We start from the raw sequence: 18,929 nt of genomic DNA on the forward strand, positions 1-18,929 counted from the left end.
GCATCTGTGTCGTTTTTTGATTTGAGCTTAAAAGCATTATTTTACACTTTGGCTATTCAAAAATAGCAGATATACAAGCTCATAGCGCGGCACAGAGTGCCGCGCTACGAGCTGAGAAATTGTGAAAATGTGTGCAAATTTACATTCGAACATTTTTAACTCAAATCTTTGCTTCTGGGGCTCAGAAGACATTTGTAGAGTCGGCTTCAGGTCTTAATGGGTTGAAGCCATTGGGGGGATCAATCATAATGGAGATACATATTATATTCCATATATTTTATAGGTTAGTGAAAACAATCTGGCAGTGGTGTAGCAAAGTATGTTTTATTTTCTGGCAGTCAAGAGATAATAAGGAAAACAAATGCAAAATGACAAACTAACTCAAAAACATAAATGTCTTCACTAGCACAATCTAGCTATTAGAGATTTGCATTTTTTCAAGGATAGATTTATTGTCAACAACACAATTTGATGCCAATCAAAACGGTGCCGCTGCCATTCATCCAACCTCGTACTAGAACGTGAGAGATCGAGAGAGAGGCTCTTGCTCGTTGAATTAAATTACTCTAGGGCTGCTGGTATGCGAATCAGAGACTGATTTGAGAGTGTCTAATCAAAATCACACTGAAGAGTTTAAATTGACAATTGATTTTGCAGTGTACGACGTCTGGCACAGGAACTAGCTCAGGAGGCAATACGGTAAAGATGGCTTCATTCAGAGAGAGAGAGAGACTGAAGAAAAAGTGAAAGAGGACAGAGAGCATTGGGGGTGAGTGGGTCGGTAAACGAGAAGGAGAGGTATAGGGAGATAAATTTAATCCATTAAGACTTGAGGCCGATTCTACAAAATGTCTTCTAAATCCTAAAAGTTTTCTTGAAAAAAACGTATGTTACTATTTCAGTGGTTCTCAAACCTTTTCATGTCAAGGACCCCAAAAATATATATGTATTTAGTCCGCGGACCCCCATCTCACAATATTTTTTTTCCAGGGACCCCCCAGAAGCAAAGATTTGAGTTACAAATGTCCGCTTTAAAAAATATGTGTTCAAAGATTTACAAAAATGTTGAGGATTTCCCAAAAATAGCAGATATACAAGCTCATAGCGCGGCACTCGGTGCCGTGCTATGAGCTTGTATATCTGCTATTTTTGAATAGCCAAAGTGTAAAATAATGCTTTTTAGCTCAAATCTAAAAATTACACAGATGCTTCTCCCGGACTTAAAGGGTTAAGACAGTGCATGGCAATGGGGAGAGAGAGAGGACGCATGAGTTAGAGATGGCAGGAGGGAAAGAGGAAAGGGAGATAATGAGAAAGAGAGCGGGGAAAGAGAGAGATGACGTGGAACCTGAGGTATATAACAAATTATCTTGACTGAAACTTTTCAACAAAGGGAAGTTCTTACAGTTCCATTATCGCTGAAATAATAATTTTTCCAACTCTCCGCACACTTCCCTTTCCCGGCAGCGTAATGCGTGGGCGTTGTGGAGGAGGTGGTGGAGAAAGGACCACTGCCAGGTGATTGTGCCCTTTGGCATTGAAACGGAGAGCGTTATTACGGTGTAGTGAGGCTAAAACCCGACCAAAAGTTGGGTTTAGCCTTGTTCAAGTTGTGCTGCGCAAGATCAAAGAGCTGTTTCGTAACCTGAAGATCAGTAATACCTGCTCTTAGGGGTGTTCACTGGCTTAGAATTTAATAGAGAAAAAAAGTGTGTGTGTGTGTGTGTGCGCACTTTTGTCACTGTTGTTAAGGAAGACATGAAAAATGGCACAGTTAAATCTACTGTCTGCCATGCACTCCTCTGATTGGCTCAAGCCGAGGCAGGAACTGATCATCACAGTTTGTCATCATTTTACTGATGGTCCACACAGCACGGTGCACCAGGTCCAACAATCTCGCAATTTTGTATCTCTTTTTATAACTTTATAATTTATCTCTCTGATACTGACGTATAATCAGGTCAGGACTAACGGCTCGGAATTGTCCTTGGGCACGGGAATCTAATTGTCCCCGAGTCCATTTTAGAAAAAGGTTATTTTTGTCCTTGGGTCCGCATTTTGGAATGAGTCTTTGTTATTTGACGATTAATATGCATGTCGGGTTTGGGTATAACGGAGCCAGCTCATTTCGGAGCCGAGTGCCGCGCTATGAGCTCGTAGATCTTTTTTTTTATCGTGAAACTTTGTGCAAATCTTTGAGTATATGTATTTTTTGAAACAACATTTTTAACTCAAATATTTGCTTCTGGGGGGGGGGGGGGGGGTCCCAAAAACAAAATATTTTGAGATGGGGGTCGGCGGCCAAATGCATATCGTTAAAGTGGCTAAAGTCCAGGGTCCATGGAAACGAGAAAGGAAACAGAAATGAAACTGTATATATATATAATCCTTTCATGAAATATTTACAACTGGACAGCCTATTGATAAACACAGTTAGACTCGTATTCTCGGTGGTGCAGATATGCTTCAGTAGACAGTATTTAACCAAGACATCAGATAAAGTCGTCTGGGCTTCAGATAAAGACTGAATATTAAACACTTAAGAACAGCCAGAGCCTCTCAGCAGGTGTGCAAAGGTGGCACAGAATACAGATATTTCAAGATATCTTCTTTTTTCTTTTTTGTTTGTGGTGAGGTGGTGCCATGGTTTTGCACTTTTTCTGTTTTTCATGTGTCTATGAGGTAGAACTTCATTAAGCCCCCTGGTGGTGTTTTTATGGTGTTTTATGTCTTCTCTGACTATTTTGAGTTTCTACCTGGAGGCTGAAACCTTGAGGTTCAAACGTGCCAATAGAAAAACAGCCCTTTTGTGACATAGTAAAAATATACCCTCCCCCTCATTATCATAACACAACAGGTGTGGGCATGAGGAGGAGGAGGGACTAGGACAGGTGGGAGGTGCTAAGGTGGTGGAGGAGGTGCTAAGGTGAGAACCAGGTATACTTAATGAGCTGGCGGCGTGTCCACATAAAAACATAATTTTAACCATTTCTGTACACTTTTTTGAAAAAAATCTTCCTCCTAGTATAACCATAATACCTGATGATTATGTTTTAGGGGGGGAAGAAATCACTGAAAATCACGTCACCCCATCTTTAAACATATTTCAAACTAGAAAAGGGCACTCCATACCGTCAATGGAGTACATATTTCTGCCAGGCTGGCTTGCCTAGCCAGGCAATGTGTAGGCTTGATCATGATTCATGATTTTGGGGGGGGGGGGGGGGGATTTGTTGTAAACTTTGAAAGGCAATAGCCAGTTGGAATGGAATTCCGACTGGAAAAATGAGAATGATACATGATCATCACATGACTCCATGAGAAAATCGGTTCCGATTTGTGTAAGTTTTGGAGCAGTAGCAAGAAGTGTGTTTTGAAGAAAAAGCTAAATGGTGGGAAATCTACTTAGGGAAAAATGGGCATTGCCTAATTGCGGGGGGTTTGTGGCAGCATTGGCTGCACACAGACAGACAAACAGACACAGATAGAGAGAGAGAGAGTGAGTGAGTTCTAACAGCAGAAAGGTAATTCCACCACTGGGCAGCCAGAAGGGAGGACAGTGAACGGTACAGCAGTGACCAGGTTGTCACACTGAAGGAAGGATTAACTGTCCAGGCTTGACAGAAAGCACAGACAAAGCATAAGCTTTGCACACATAGGCCAGGACCCCAAACCTGAGGCAACGAGGCCCAGTACCTTTCTGAAGATAACGACTAGGTGGGCTGCTGCAGCTGCACCCTGGATGACTGGTGGATGTAGATGACATTGTGTTTGGGGGGGGGTGTCTGGCTTGGAGGAAGTTGCAGTAGGCAAGGCAGGAAATGAATAAAGCATGTACCAGGAGCTGAGAAACACCTCTGGCAAAGGAAGGCCCAGATAGAGAGATTTTGTCGAGTACGAACCTTTAGGATTGAGTTATTGATGCAACGAGAGCCTCTCATGAGTCAAGACAGCTGCTTGCCAAGAGATAGCATGCCCTCTCAACTCACCTACTGTAGCTGTTGTGAAGTCCCACCAAAGGGAATCATATTATAACTTGAAATGCACACCATTTCCATGTAACATGGATGGGAATATACAGTAGCTGCTGTATTGGTGAATAACAGACATGAGCATCATGTCACAGTGGGAAGTGTATATGCTCTTCAATTTCCCTCGTTTAAATGTCTGCTGTCATTTTTGAATGGACATTGATCCATGTGAGTCCCATTACATAGAATATCAATATCTCATTCATGTACTGTACAGGATACTGGCACGATTACCTAGCCAACCAACTACAATATATGGATTTATAAGGATATAATGAAGAACAAACGGAATACCATAAAATATCGTTCAAGGACCTACCACTCCTTAGCAACAGTGTAAAAACAATGAAAACACTAATTGCCCTGTAGAAATTCAATAAAATTACAAATGTCAAATATACACCCATTTGGCAAACCCATATGTTGTTGTAAACAAGTCACCCATGACAGGTACCCAGAAGAAAAGGGCATAACACGGCCACAATCCCACATCTTTGAAAATAATGCATTTCTTGCCTTCTAACAGTTACTGTATAGCAAAAGTATGGTATTGGGAAGTGTCAGTAGGCTACTTATCATACACTCAAATCTTTCGATAACCAACACATCCAATAAGAACCTTCATCTACCCGATCTATTAGATCAATACAATTGCTAACTCAAACAACAAATGTACATTGCATGTATGTTGGAGTTACACCACATATCATACATATCATTTGGGGGTCCTTGACAGCAGATCTACAACATTTAGAGATGAGAGGTTTCTGCCTGACGGCAACGGCAAACAAAATATGACTTCAGTGGGTTATATGAGCTGTTCTTAAAATCCATCTGTTCTCCCTGGCTTTTAACTGCATTTGAATTTACCTCATTTGTTTTGACCTTTGCACCTTTTGCTACGTGTTAATGCATATTTCCCATTGATGTTTCTCTTTTGTTTTTGATGCTTTGAGTTGTTTTTGTTGAATTGTTTTGATGTTTTCCATTTGCTTTGATGCTTTGAATAGTTTTAGTTTTAACCACGTACAGTATGTTGGTCAGCTCGGCTGTTGTAAACGTGCTATATGAATACATTGATTTATATAGTATGCTAATGGGGCTATAATAAATATTTGGGTCATACAAATATTTAAAAACCATGGCTATATGGAAATGAAAAAGAGTGAAGACCATCATTCTTCATCCCTTCTTTTGAATGATGATCAAAGCCTAATACAATATTCACAGACATGCGCACACCCATATACAGTGTACATAATAGTTTAAACAGACACATAGAAGGTGCACACACACACACACACACACACACACACACACACACACACACACACACACACACACACACACACACACACACACACACACATTGGAGACGGAAGCATCAGCAGAATTGAGCAGCAGTCCCCAAACCACAGGGAGTACCCCCAACAGCTTGGCTTATAGATGAAGGTCTCAGTGCACACACACACACACACACACACACACACACACACACACACACACACACACACACACACACACACACACACACACACACACACACACACACACACACACTCTCTGTGTGTTATGGTCACATACACACTCAAGCATAAACACACAGATACAGACAGACACACCACTCGCCCTCATAGACACTCGCAGACAGCCTCCTGCTGTTGCTCCCGGGGAGCGACTGGAGAGTGGAAGTGTGTGTTTGGGCCATCTGCTGCTGAGACTGATATAGATGTCACACACACACACACACACACACACACACACACACACACACACACACACACACACACACACACACACACACACACACACACACACACACACACACACACACACACACACTGGGACAGCAGTGGCTCAAGAGTTAGACTGGCTCAGGTAGTTGGAGATTGGAAGCTCCTCCTGGCATCATGTCTTAAATGTGCTTGAGCAAGACATTGAACCCCTACAGTACCTGCAGGTTGAGGGCCTTTGCTTGGTTGGCTGAATGGATGAATGTGGGGCCGACAGTCTCAAGTGCTTTGAGTGATCGGAAGAATGTAAGAGTTTACGCGCGCACACACACACACACACACACACACACACACACACACACACACACACACACACACACACACACACACACACACACACACACACACACACACACACACACACACACACACCTGCATGTACGCATGCACATTTGAGTCACATCCTTCCAGAGTCAAAACAATGAAGAGAGTAAACCCTTATCGTCAAATAAACCATGAACAGTTCCCAGCTCATCTAATTAGGGCAAAGGGAACAACAGACAGCTCCAATGTGCACGTGCGCGTATGGGTGTGGGTGTGTGTGTGTGTGTGTGTGTGCATGTGTTTGTGTTTCGTAGGCCTACGTTTATTTTTAATTAAATAAATAGTGTATTATAAGCCCACGAGGGCTGAGCAAATCTGTATGTATTTATTTATGTATTTGATTACATTGAAAATGTGTAACTTTGTCCCTTGAGGCAGTTAAAGGTCAAAATTGTGCCTTGATTCCTATGCTTGATTGTATATTCTTTCCAAGATTTGTTTAACATTCTTCATTATTTATAACATTATTGTCAGGAATATCATTATGCAGTTGAAATGTGTGAAAGCCTTGAAATGTAAATAATCATCGATGTCAACATATCACTACAATATCAGAAAGGAAATCCTTGTAATCTTAAAATCTGATTGATGATCTGATATGATCATTTTTACCCACCTGTGACAAGCCTCTATCCCTCTCTCTAGGTCATTTGACAGCCAATCAGACGACGGCGAAGAAGCCAGGGCCCGGTACCTCTACAGGCAATGGGTGGGTCTTGGGTTGACCGATGTCCATCTATCCAATCACACGGTTCTGCTCAGTCTGCCCGGTCCCGCCCCCAACACCATAACGGACGTGTTCACCGGCCAATGTTTCCTTTCCAACGGGATACCATGTGACCAGCAAGGTCAAGGTCAAGCTCAGACACCTGACCTGCAGTTCTCGTATGCAGCTTACTCCGCTGTGGGAAGTCTCCAGGTACGATTAGCCAGTGTTGGCCTTTTCACTAACAATCAAAATGTCAAGTTTCTCCAGGGCATATGCTAATTTGGGTGGGGAAAAAAAATCTAATCGTTAAACACTTAAAATGTTAGGTCAATTAAGGGTCTCTAGCAAGGGCCAAAGCTTGCACCTCTCCCTTCTTGCCTTGTACAATGCTACAGTTTGCAGTCTTTAAAACCCGAAATTGACCTAACAGTGGGTTCCCTCGCTACGTTTCATTGCTTTCGATTTATACAGAAAATAAAGTCTCTGGTTAACATAAGCCTAAGAGAGCTTCGCATTTTTGTTCTTTGGCAATTAAATGCGTTACTACCTCAGGCGTGAATTTTGAAGATGTTATGTGCTTTTAAAAAAAAAGCTGCAATGATATCTGACCATTAGGCTGCAACTGGACTGGAATCCAAAGTAATGCGTGTTCATGGGCGCTGGAATGGAAAACGAAGTATAGGGCGACATTAACGGTGGTCGTTGTCAGACGGTGACGTCACAAAGTTCACCGTCAAATCCTCAGTGTTGGTTTAGCTCAGAAGAGTGCACCAATGTATTTATACGTTTGCACGTTCTTCAGAGATTCATTCACTAAGCACTTTAATCAGTTGTTAGTTGACAATTGCTAATTGCTAATTGCTAATACATTTTTGTTTTATTTATTTTTTTATATTTTTAAGGGGAAATCAAGTTTAATCAAAAATGAAATTTAGAAGAATTCTATGAAACATTGCATTTATTTATAAAATAGAGCATGTTATAGAGAAAGAGAACTGTAGGAGTGCAGAGTTAAAAAAGAGATAGAGATTTATTATAAAAGAGGTTCCTTGCGCTTCCTTTTCAAATCAACTTCTCCCTAAATCTTTTACCCTCATCCTCCCCTTGCCCCTCCTGTTCCATTTCCTCTTTCACTACCTTCACCCTCTCCTCATACACCTAATACTGCCATTGACTCAGTCTTGCCCCCCAGCTAGTGGGGCAAGTGAGGTTCATCAGAAAAAGGCCACATGCTAAAGGTTGCATGCTGTTAAATGTTACCGTCCCACCCACAGTTCAAGGTGCACAGGCGTCTCAGTCCTTAGATCCTCAACAGGTTGTGGCGTGGCCGCTAGGCCTGAACTGACACAGTATGTCACCTTCTATGGTGTCTAACAATAATATAATAATAATAATAATAATAATAATAATAATAATAGTGGAAATGGTGGGGAAGGCAAGTCTGAAGAGGTGGGTTTTGGGCACATTTTTTACAAGAAGAGAGGGTAGTGGTTGCTTTGATGTTGGATGATGAACCATAAAATAGAAAACATAGAATGTGTAACTGAGAGACTGTAGTACACCATTCTTGCATAAATAATGCAATTTGTCTCTCAAAATACATTTACATAATACTAAAAAGAAAATAAGTTGTAGTTTCATGTAGGTACTGTATTAACCACCCAAGCCCTGTACTTTGTGATGAATATATAATAGGACTCTATATATATATATATTATTTTTTGTGCTATTTTTGCTACATTTGTTTACTTATAATGACATGCCCAAAATAGAGACGCAAGGTTACACCAGCTTCACGGCTTCGTACATTAAAATGTTACAGAACTTACATGAATAATGAAAAAGAAAGCATTCTGTGCTTCAGAGAAGCGTCGTCAATAATGTCAAGTACATACTGTGAGTTGCAGTAAATGGGCTAAACATGTCAGGCCACTGGTATGGTCCTTTTAATATTAAGAAGAAAGGTCTGTTTACATTACGTAATATTCATTCTAGCGCTGTGCTGTGGAGTACTGTATGCTTATTATTTTTTTTTGTATTTCTAAATAGGTCATACTCAAGAGGATCATTCTTATATAAATAGAGTAGAAATAGAACTTTAGTCGGTAGACCCGCCTCTAGTCATTACCTAGAGACAAAAAGATAAAGTGTGCATATTACGATCTTAGATAGTGTCAAGATTCCCCGGTTTTTAACGGAGCACCAAAAGAGCTCAAGGCGGGAAGCGGGGGGGAAAAAAATCCAATAGCAAGATATTTGCGTCATGCTAGATGCATTGCGAGCCTTTTCAACCATCCTTCAGGAAGTGTGAAGGTTAATGGCAGTCATTATGCATGTAGTCGGGCCCACACTAGTTAACTAGACAACCCCAAGATACACACACACATACACTAAAGAAATACCGCCGTACTATTTTTAGAGAGGTTTTTATACTTCTCTAGCATCCCAGGAACAGAGCATTGGCGGGGGGGGGCTGTGAAGGAGATGCTTGTTATTCCCCAGAGCCCCGTGGCTGGCCTCAGGGCAGATGAAAAAGTTGGGACGGTTCTCTGAATACCAAGTTTCTCCTCCTCCTCCTTTTTTTTTTCTCTCTCTCCTCCTCCATGCTTTTTTTTTTGTTGCTCTCTATCCATTCATCTGTCCGTTCGGTCTGAGTCTACCCCAAGGAGGATCACAGTCATCCATCACCGGATTATTTCCGAGCTCTGTTCCTGTGCGCTGACTTGAATTAACCCATTAAAGACCGGGAACGCATCTTGTGTGTCATTTTGAGATTTATTTGGGCTATTCAAAAATAGCAGATCTACAAGCTCATAGCGCGGCACTCTGTGCCGCGCTATGAGCTTGTAGATCTGCTATTTAAAAAAAATATGTTTTAACTCAAATCTTTGCTTCTGGGGGTTCTACAAATGTCTTCTAAATCCTAACAGGTTTTTGAAAAAACTTATGTTGCTGTAATATCAGTGGTGGTTCTCAAACTTTTTCATGTCAAGGACCCCCCAAATGTATTTGACCCCCCATCTCAAAATATGTTGTTCCAGGGACCCCCCAGAAGCAAAGATTTGAGTTAAAAATGTATATATTCAAAGATTTGCACACATAAAAAAAAAAAAAAAAAAAAAAATAGCAGATCTACAAGCTCGTAGCGCGGCACTCGGTGCCGCGCTATGAGCTTGTATATCTGCTATTTTTTAATTGCCCAAAGAAATCTAAAAATGACACACAGATGCGTTCCCGGTCTGAATGGGTTAAGCGTTGGATTGCCGTATCTAAACATGGCTTTTAGACAATTATATATGGCATTGGTGATGGATGGCTGGTGTTTCAGGCGAAGTATTGAGGGCTAATAGGTCCCCGCTACGGTTTCACTGGTCTTGTGGGGACTATATTCTCTTCTGGGGCTATAAGGCTAGACACACAAACACGCAAACAATGCATGATGCACGCATGAAGTCTGTGAATTCATTAGGCTGGTATATATTCTCATGTTTTGAATCAGAATTGGCTTGACCCCATGAACCCTGGAGCGCACATTTTTTAATATTATGTTATTGTATTTATGCAGATAATGGAGGGTAATGTGGCTTCAGGGTGAATATCGGTTGGTTAATCCCCCTCTCCCCATTCACAATCTGTCTTACGCACCACCTTACACAACCACTTTGTCACAAGCCACCTGTTTTTCTTCTTTTTCTTCTCTTTCATCTGGTATCTCTTGGCAGTGTCACCCAAGCCTGACCTAGAGTATGACACTTACAATACAAATTAACAATAACTGGTGGAGTATTACAATAGATAATAGCATAACAAATTGTTAAACCTTTTACTGGGTAAGTCCTAAAAAAATAGTTCCACAAGAGTGTGTGCTCTTAGCTATTTAGCCGAACAGCATTACAATACCTCAGGATCTTACCGGATATACATGCTTTTGCCTAAATAGCTTGAATTTTGTGTAAATAAAGTCTATAAATGATGACCTGTCTATTAGTCCATGCAACATTTACCAGTTTAATTGTCTGACTTGAGTTAGAATTATATGGTTTTGAAGGTTATTTTACAAAAATGTTCATGTTATAATATTGTTTCTAAGGCATTAAAAAATAAAATAAAAAAAAAAGTATATATTTTTTTCCCCCATTTTTCACAAAGAACCATTAGATAACGCGATCCAAAGATTTACTGCTCCATTCACTTCCCTGTTAAAATATTAGGGAAATATTCTGAAAGCAGTGTGGGCTTTGTGGGCCATTTAGTGAATGGCAGTGAATAAGTTAAATATTGTTACATGTCAATCCATAACCCAAGTTCAATAAAAAAAATTTAGGGCTTGTGTTTTAATGTCTAGGGCTTCGGGCGTTACAGATTGACGTGTAAACGTAGTCGTGTTACAACCTAAACTCGTATAATCCCTGCACTAGCAAACTGTACTCAAATATATTATCTTGGCATAAACACTGATATAAACTTTAAAGAGTCCCTTACCAGCTTCTCATGGCTCTGTGCTGCTTTGTGCTGGCGCTGCATTCTGTTGACGGTCGGCGTCCTCTCCTTGACTTGACAGCTCCGGTCTGTGTTTGCTCCTTCTATGAGCGTGCATAACAAGTGACACAGACTGAACTTTAAACATAACAAACAGTTAGGGGAAATCAAAGGGTCATTAACATTGTCCGTGTGCCCAGTGAGTCCCAGAATCCACTCGCTGACAGACAGACCACACTCCATGGCTGAGTTCAAAGCCCAGTCAAACTCACAACATTATGAACTAACTCATACTGTATTGGGAAATGCTAAACACCAATCAACCAGACAGGAATCTAATATTCAGTTATGGATCTAATCCACGGACAAATATACTGTGTGTGTGAACTTTTAAATAAAGTTACTGTATGAAAGGGAAATAGCTACTGTATATCTGCTAAACTGCTATACCTCCCACACTCCATGGTCTGGGGTGGTTATTTTAAAGAAACTTTAATAGGTATGTTGGGCTATGTTTATCACTGCACACATTGCTGACCTACAAGCTGTTAAAACAAACCTGACATACTGTACCTGCTTGGGTGGAAACGTGTTTCCAACATACAGTGCAGTAGTGTTTTCCTTTTGATGTCTCAATATGAAAGAAAACGTGTCAAATAATTCAAGTAATTCAGACTTTTAATGCATCCATGATTCACAATGAGTTTTTCCTCCATTGTGTTACGTTTATTTAGATACAGTCTACAAATCATACATAAAATGTGTTAAGAGGTGGATGTGGTATATGAAAATGGCCATCCCTCCTGGTCCTATGGGCGTGGGTTTACCGTGGCTGCAGTTTCGGTTCCGTGCCAGCAGTGGTGTAAAGTAACTAAGTACATTTACTCAACTAATGTACTTACGTAAAAAATTGTAGGTACTTTAACTTTACTGGAGTATTTCCAATTGAAAGTTCAGCAAGGTTGAACTTTGACTGTGGCATGCGTTGAGCTCTCCACGGAGCTCTCTGCGCTGTCAGTGGATGCCAATTTGCTCAATGCAGCGGAAAACCTGTTGCAGCGCAAGCAAATAATGTGTTTCAGAGGGTTTCAGAGCATAGGAATGAAAAGTATATCTCGTTCAGGTGTAGTTTTGCTGCAATCCAGCTGAACCCATGTGCTTGTTTTGACAGAGCAGTCGAGTATAATTAGCATGCAGCTGCGCGTGCTAAACCCATGAAAGCATTGGTTTACCTGAAACCGTTCTAAATCACAGCTAAGCTAGTCTAATGCTAATTGACAGAGAGACGGCTCGCCATTCAGTTCAGTGCAAATCCAGAGAGATGGAGAGGTAAACAAACTCAGCCTTTACAGCATTATGTTGACCCAACATCGTGACATTAAAAAAATTCAGGGATGATTTTGAAATGCTCACTTTTGGGCCTTCAGAGGATAGACTGTGGGGAGAAACCACTCAGGCACAGAAAAACCCAGGTGCTTCTCTCATGAGCACTTTTACAGTATTATGTAACGTGTGTGGATGCTACTCAAATAAATGTCAAATAACACGTTTCCCCCCATAAAGTAAGTCAAAATAACGTATTAACACGTTTAAAATTGCATTTGTGTGTGTGTGTGTGTGTGTGTGTGTGTGTGTGTGTGTGTGTGTGTGTGTGTGTGTGTGTGTGTGTGTGTGTGTGTGTGTGTGTGTGTGTGTGTGTGTGTGTGTGTGTGTGTGTGTGTGTGTGTGTGTGTGTGTGTACAGTATGTATGTATATATAGTCGAGTATCATGAGTCCTCAACTGAAGTTACTGATGTTAAGAAGTAAGCTTATACTCAAAATATTTGTGTTACCAAAAGCTGCATTCAATCACTGTGATTACTCTGAGCTGCGAGCGGTCTGTTCTTTGTGCTGCGCTGTATCGAAAGAGCCTCCTTGAACGGCATGACGCCGGGTCACGTGGTGCACTTCCTGTCATCTAACATGCAGTAATGGCAGGGCTCTGATTGAAAAGGCACTCAAGCCCCTTGACATGATAATAGTGAATTATTCTGTGCGTTTTAGCATCCTTCAATCAGCCATTTTGGAGGATCACTGAATGGCCCCGCTGTCTCCGTCTCCTCCCTCGCACTATTCTCCTCTCTTCATTTGTGTCTGTCATCATGCCTCTCCGTCAGAGAGAGAGGGTGACATCAGTCCCCCTCGCTCTTCTCTTCTTCCCTTCCTGTCTCACGCCCTCGCTTTTATTCCTCCTTCTCTTCAGTTTTCTCCACACATCCCTCCCTCTCTTTATCTCTCCTTCTCTCATTCCCTTCTTCCCAGTGATGGAAAAAGTACCCACATGTTTAAGTAAAAGTATCAATACTGCAATGTAGAAGTACTCCGTTACAAGTAAAAGTACAAAAGTATTGGTATCAAAATGTACTTAAAGTACCAAAAGTAAAAGTACTCATTATGCAGAATGTCCCAATACAAATTTTCAAATGTATAAAAATCATCTGAAAATAGCAGATCTACAAGCTCACAATGTGTCGCATTGCGACGCATTGTGAGCTTGTAGATCGGCTATTTTCAAATGGCCAAAATGTATATAGGGCTGAAGTGGGTAATGTACAGTATGTTTTGTAATAATAATCAAAATCTGCAAAGGAACTAGTAACTAAAGTTTTCAAATAATTGTTGTGGAGTAAAAGTATAATATTTGCCTCTGAGATGTAGTGGAGTAGAAGTAAAAGTACTGAAAATTGGAAATACTCCAGTAAAGTAAAAGTACCTCAACATTGTGCTTAAGTACAGTACTTGAGTAAATGTACTTAGTTACTTTACACCACTGTCTGTCATCATGTCTCACTGTCTCCCTCCGAGAGAGAGGGTGACATCAGTCCCTCTGGCTCTTCTCTTCTTCCCTTCCTGTCTCACACGTCCTCGCTTTTATCCCTCCTTCTCTTCAGTTTTCCCCACGCATCCCTCCCTCTCTTTATCTCTCCTTCTCTCGTTCCCTTATTCCTCTTTTTTATCATGCCCCTCTCGCTCTCTCATGGAATTTCCACTAGGCTCAAATTAATCTCCCCAACAGAAGAGAGATGCTCAGTGTGCCTCAAACTTCAGCCAGTTTACATCGTTAATTTCATTACCTCGCCAAGATGAAATTAGAGCTGAGGAAGGGTGCAAAAAAAAAGGGTTCTGTGTGTATGTACGTATGAGAGAGGGGGGGGGGGTATTGTCCGTCCAGGCCAGTCTCAGCGCTATAGGAAATCCTTCTGTATTTCAATTTGCTGCGTCTTGTTCTGTTCCATGGGCTGCAGTTTAAATGGAGGACTTTTATGATGCAAATGCAGGCAGGGGCGATAAATCTCTCTCTCCTCTCCTCAGCTATTCTCCCCTGATGAAAACAAGATGTGCTCTCTCTCTCTCTCTCTCTCTCTCTCTCTCTCTCTCCCCCTATTCTCTCTCTCACATTCTCTCTCGCCCCACTGCAGCATCGTGTTACACTCGCCCCCAGGCCACATGAAAAATGAATCAGGCCCAGGTGATGCAGTGAGAGAGAGAGAGAGAGAGAGACCCACTCAAAAAGTAGTGCTTTGACTTTCCTCAACAACTTCTAGGTCACTTTACGCAAGACGATGAGACACAGGCACGCACACAAAAATACGCGGGCGCACACACCCACTCACATTATAGTTGCTTTTTGCAGTTGCAAAAACGTATTTTATCTATATTGCATTGCTTTGGTCTATGACTTATTTCCTACTTCTTCCTGAATTTTATATCATACCTGTTCTTACCCCATCACATTTACAGTACAGCCCTGTTCACTGCTCAAAACCCCTAAAACGACCACTACACTTGACCTTGAATTGTTATAGATATTAGTTATTTATATACAGCATAAAGGCATTCTCTCTCTCTCTCTCTCTCTCTCTCTCTCTCTCTCTCTCTCTCTCTCTCTCTCTCTCTCTCTCTCTCTCTCTCTCCCCCCCCCCCCCCCCCCCCCCTCTTGGGGTCTCTCTCTCTCGCACACGCACACACACGCACACGCGAACACACACACACGCACACACACTACAAAATAGCTACTGTTGCTGCTCTCAAATCTACTAGAGGATTACGTTCGTGATTGCAATTCTGCTTCAATTTCCAACGTGTCACTCTACCAAATGTGTTGTTAATGCAATCTCCTCTCACCCTCACCCCCTGCACTGTTTTCCCATGCCAGGAGGAGGTGGTGGATGTCCAGTATGGCAGCGTGGATGACCTGAGAAGAGCCAGCGAGAGCGTCAACCTCACCGGTCAGATTGCCTTAGTCAAGCTGGGGCAAGCCCCTTTACTCTACAAGGTGAGACTCAAGCAAAAGTGTGTGTGTGTGTGTGTGTGTGTGTGTGTGTGTGTGTGTGTGTGTGTGTGTGTGTGTGTGTGTGTGTGTGTGTGTGTGTGTGTGTGTGTGTGTGTGTGTGTGTGTGTGTGTGTGTGTGTGTGTGTGTGTGTGTGTGTGTGTGTGTGTGTGTGTGTTGCGGTCACTCCCTTGTCTCCCCGGTATCCAAAAATACATTATGAATTAATCACTCAAGCCCTACATGGCTCACCTCCCAATGTCCCCCCCCCCCTTTATGAATGAATGAACCATTGTAGAAGCGCTTTGAGCACTGGAAAAGCGCTATAAAAATCAATTTATTCATTATTATTACATGTATTTTACAAATTGTGGAAAATACAAGCTACAATTTCAGCTTGTACATCTATGTTCACTATTTTGAGGGAATGTTTGACTTGTACTATTATTATTATTATTATTATTATTATTATTATTATTGTTGTAAAAACATAAAAACGCCTCCACGACCCAAAATGGCTCTTGAACCTATCATGCTCACAGCAGAGAGAATATGCAGGTGGATTGTGTCGAGATGAGGAGCGAGGGGAACATTAAACTTCTAGGGTAAATATGCTCAGCAAAGATTGGAAAAAAGGATTTTCACATAAAAGGTAGGATGGAAAAGTGAGTTTCCAATCCTCCTCAACGCTTTAATATAGCTGTTCTTTGTGTCTCTGTGCCATATCTAGACAGAGTCTTAATCTTCCATCTGCACTGAGATTTTAATATGGCGCGTGAACAGGGCCTCCATGGTTAGACATGAATCCGTAATCTTTTATCTACTGTTATGGCCATAAATCTATGATTACTTACCCCTGCATCTACGGCTATGCAGTTTGAAGATTTATTCAGTGCCTTTTCTCCAATGCTTTTACTTGAAATAGTGTTATCAGTTGATTCGGAGATTCAGTTATTAGATCTTCTTCATTTTCCACCTTGCCGTGCTCCCGTTTTCATCTTTTCCATCTTCTTTTTAAAAATAGTTTTTTTTTTCAGTTACATCACCGACACAGGGGTTGCTGCCTCTTCTGTAGTAAAAAAGTGTTTGTTTGAGCAATGTAACAATACCAGTGCAGGTCTTATCTGTTGTTCTGCATTAAAGCTCACATGCCAAACAAGAATCCAGTCTTTCTCCTCGTTTGACCAGGCTTGAGGTGAAATGTATTTGGTCATATCTTTTTTTAAGGCCTATTAGTTCCCATAGATTCATATTTCCCCCTCGAACTTAAAATGAAATCGGTTCTACAACTTGCTCAAACCAGCTTTTACAAATCACAGATGAATATGTTTTCAGAAAAAGCCAGAGCCAACAGTGGGGTGATGCCCGTATAGCCTGCACTTTAACCACTTTGGAGAAGTCATTATAGGCGAACGTTTCAGCCTATAATTTCAAGGTTTCAACTCGACCAGAGCCCCATTGACTTATGTTATAAAATTACAGGGAAGTAGTTATTTTTTGTATAGTGGAGGTACTGCTGTGGCCTTATACTGGCAGTGTTCGCTTTAAAAATATATATAATTGAAAGATTTGCAAAAAAAAATCACGATATAAAAAAATTGCATATCTACAAGCTCATAGCTGCGCTATGAGCTTGTATATCTGCTATTTTTTGAATCGCCAAAAGAGATCTAAAAATGACACAGTTGCGTTCTCGGATTGAATGGATTAAGTGGCTGAAGCTCGTTCTGACCGTCAGGCCAACGTCGTTGCTGTTAGGTCGTCGCTCACACGTCTGTGACACCAGAAGACGGAAGGATCAACAAGGAATGCAAAGCAGCAGCTCATCTATCTTCATTTCCTGTAGAGAATTAAATGGCTCATGACCACGCCATTGATCCCAACAACTCAGTAGAGTCAACAGAGATTAGCACTAAGTGGATGATAATGAAAAAATCATATTCAGTCATTCAACACACACAGCCTACTATTGAAGTGTGTGTGTGTGTGTGTGTGTGTGTGTGTGTGTGTGTGTGTGTGTGTGTGTGTGTGTGTGTGTGTGTGTGTGTGTGTGTGTGTGTGTGTGTGTGTGTGTGTGTGTACGAGCACATGCGTGTGTGTGTCCAGGGCAGGCATGATTAAAGTTCATTATATCTTAGTGGAATAGCTACTACAGTATAGATTGATGTGCCTGCTGTGTTTATTGATGTTGATCTGTGTGTGTGTGCGTGCACACACATGTGTGCATGCGTGCGTTTGTGAAGGTGACTGCAGGACTAATGTCACACATACTGACTGAATGTTATCACACACACACACACACACACACACACACACACACACACACACACACACACACAGACATTTATGAACATACACAAACAAGCAAAAATATACTGTACATACACACAGAATACTCACTGAATCTTTCTCGTACACTGGCATGCACATACGCACCCACGTGCGTGCACACACACACACACACACACACACACACACACACACACACACACACACACACACACACACACACACACACACACACACACGCATACACCAACAAACACACTTCATGTTTCACCTCACGTTAGCCCATAGCTATGAAGGCCGACAGACAGTCCGTTATATTCTCCCTATGCCCTCTAATTTGATAGATGGAAACGTGAGGAGTACGAGCCTGTTATTCCATCACACTTTTCCCCCGGCATAGTAATTAGTGTTTTCCTCGCGCATGATTGATCGTTACTGTTCTCCCGACACGGTCAGTTCTGTAGCTTCTTATCAGCGTGACATTTAGATACTCTATCAACCTCAACAGGTGTCTCCTGGAGCTAGAAACAAGAGGGCTTTGAGACTGTTCTTCACCATGTCATCAACAGACAAGTCCTCCTATAGCCGACCCCTCTGGGCAGCGGCGGCTCAGGACACTAGAGTGCTTGTCTGGGAATGGGAAGGTTCCTAGCTCCCATCCCTGCCACTCCAAACGCCATGTTTGAAGTGTCCTTGAGCTGGACGAGTAGATTGCTGCCTTGCATGGCTGCCTCCGCTGTCAACGGTGTCAGTGTATGGGTTAACCCCTTAAGAGGCCCTTTGTACTATACGTGTGATGATCTATAAGCTCCCAACGCATTGTGGCACATTGGGACTTCGTAAATAAAAAAATTTAAAAAAAAAGTTGTTTTGGAAAATGCGGAAGTTAACACCTTGGGTGTCAAAACCGAAAATCTACGGTTTTGCAAAAAGTTACTATGAGTGCCAAAACCGTAAATCTACGTGAAATCAATATATATATATATATTTTTT

The 18,929-nt window shown here is 41.6% G+C and overlaps 1 protein-coding gene across 2 annotated transcripts in view; it reads left to right on the top strand.

Moving 5' to 3' along the window:
• Window positions 1-18,929, top strand: part of naaladl2 (N-acetylated alpha-linked acidic dipeptidase like 2) — a 482,128-nt gene that overhangs the window by 216,439 nt on the left and 246,760 nt on the right. For both annotated transcript variants that reach the window (XM_080429707.1, XM_080429708.1), the window contains exons 6-7: window positions 6,794-7,067; window positions 15,533-15,652. In XM_080429707.1, coding sequence (XP_080285833.1) covers window positions 6,794-7,067; window positions 15,533-15,652 — 394 coding nt within the window. The remainder of the gene's footprint in view (window positions 1-6,793; window positions 7,068-15,532; window positions 15,653-18,929) is intronic.

Source organism: Gymnoscopelus braueri (genome assembly GCF_963280865.1).
Source record: "Gymnoscopelus braueri genome assembly, chromosome: 6".
Taxonomy (NCBI): Eukaryota; Metazoa; Chordata; class Actinopteri; order Myctophiformes; family Myctophidae; genus Gymnoscopelus; species Gymnoscopelus braueri.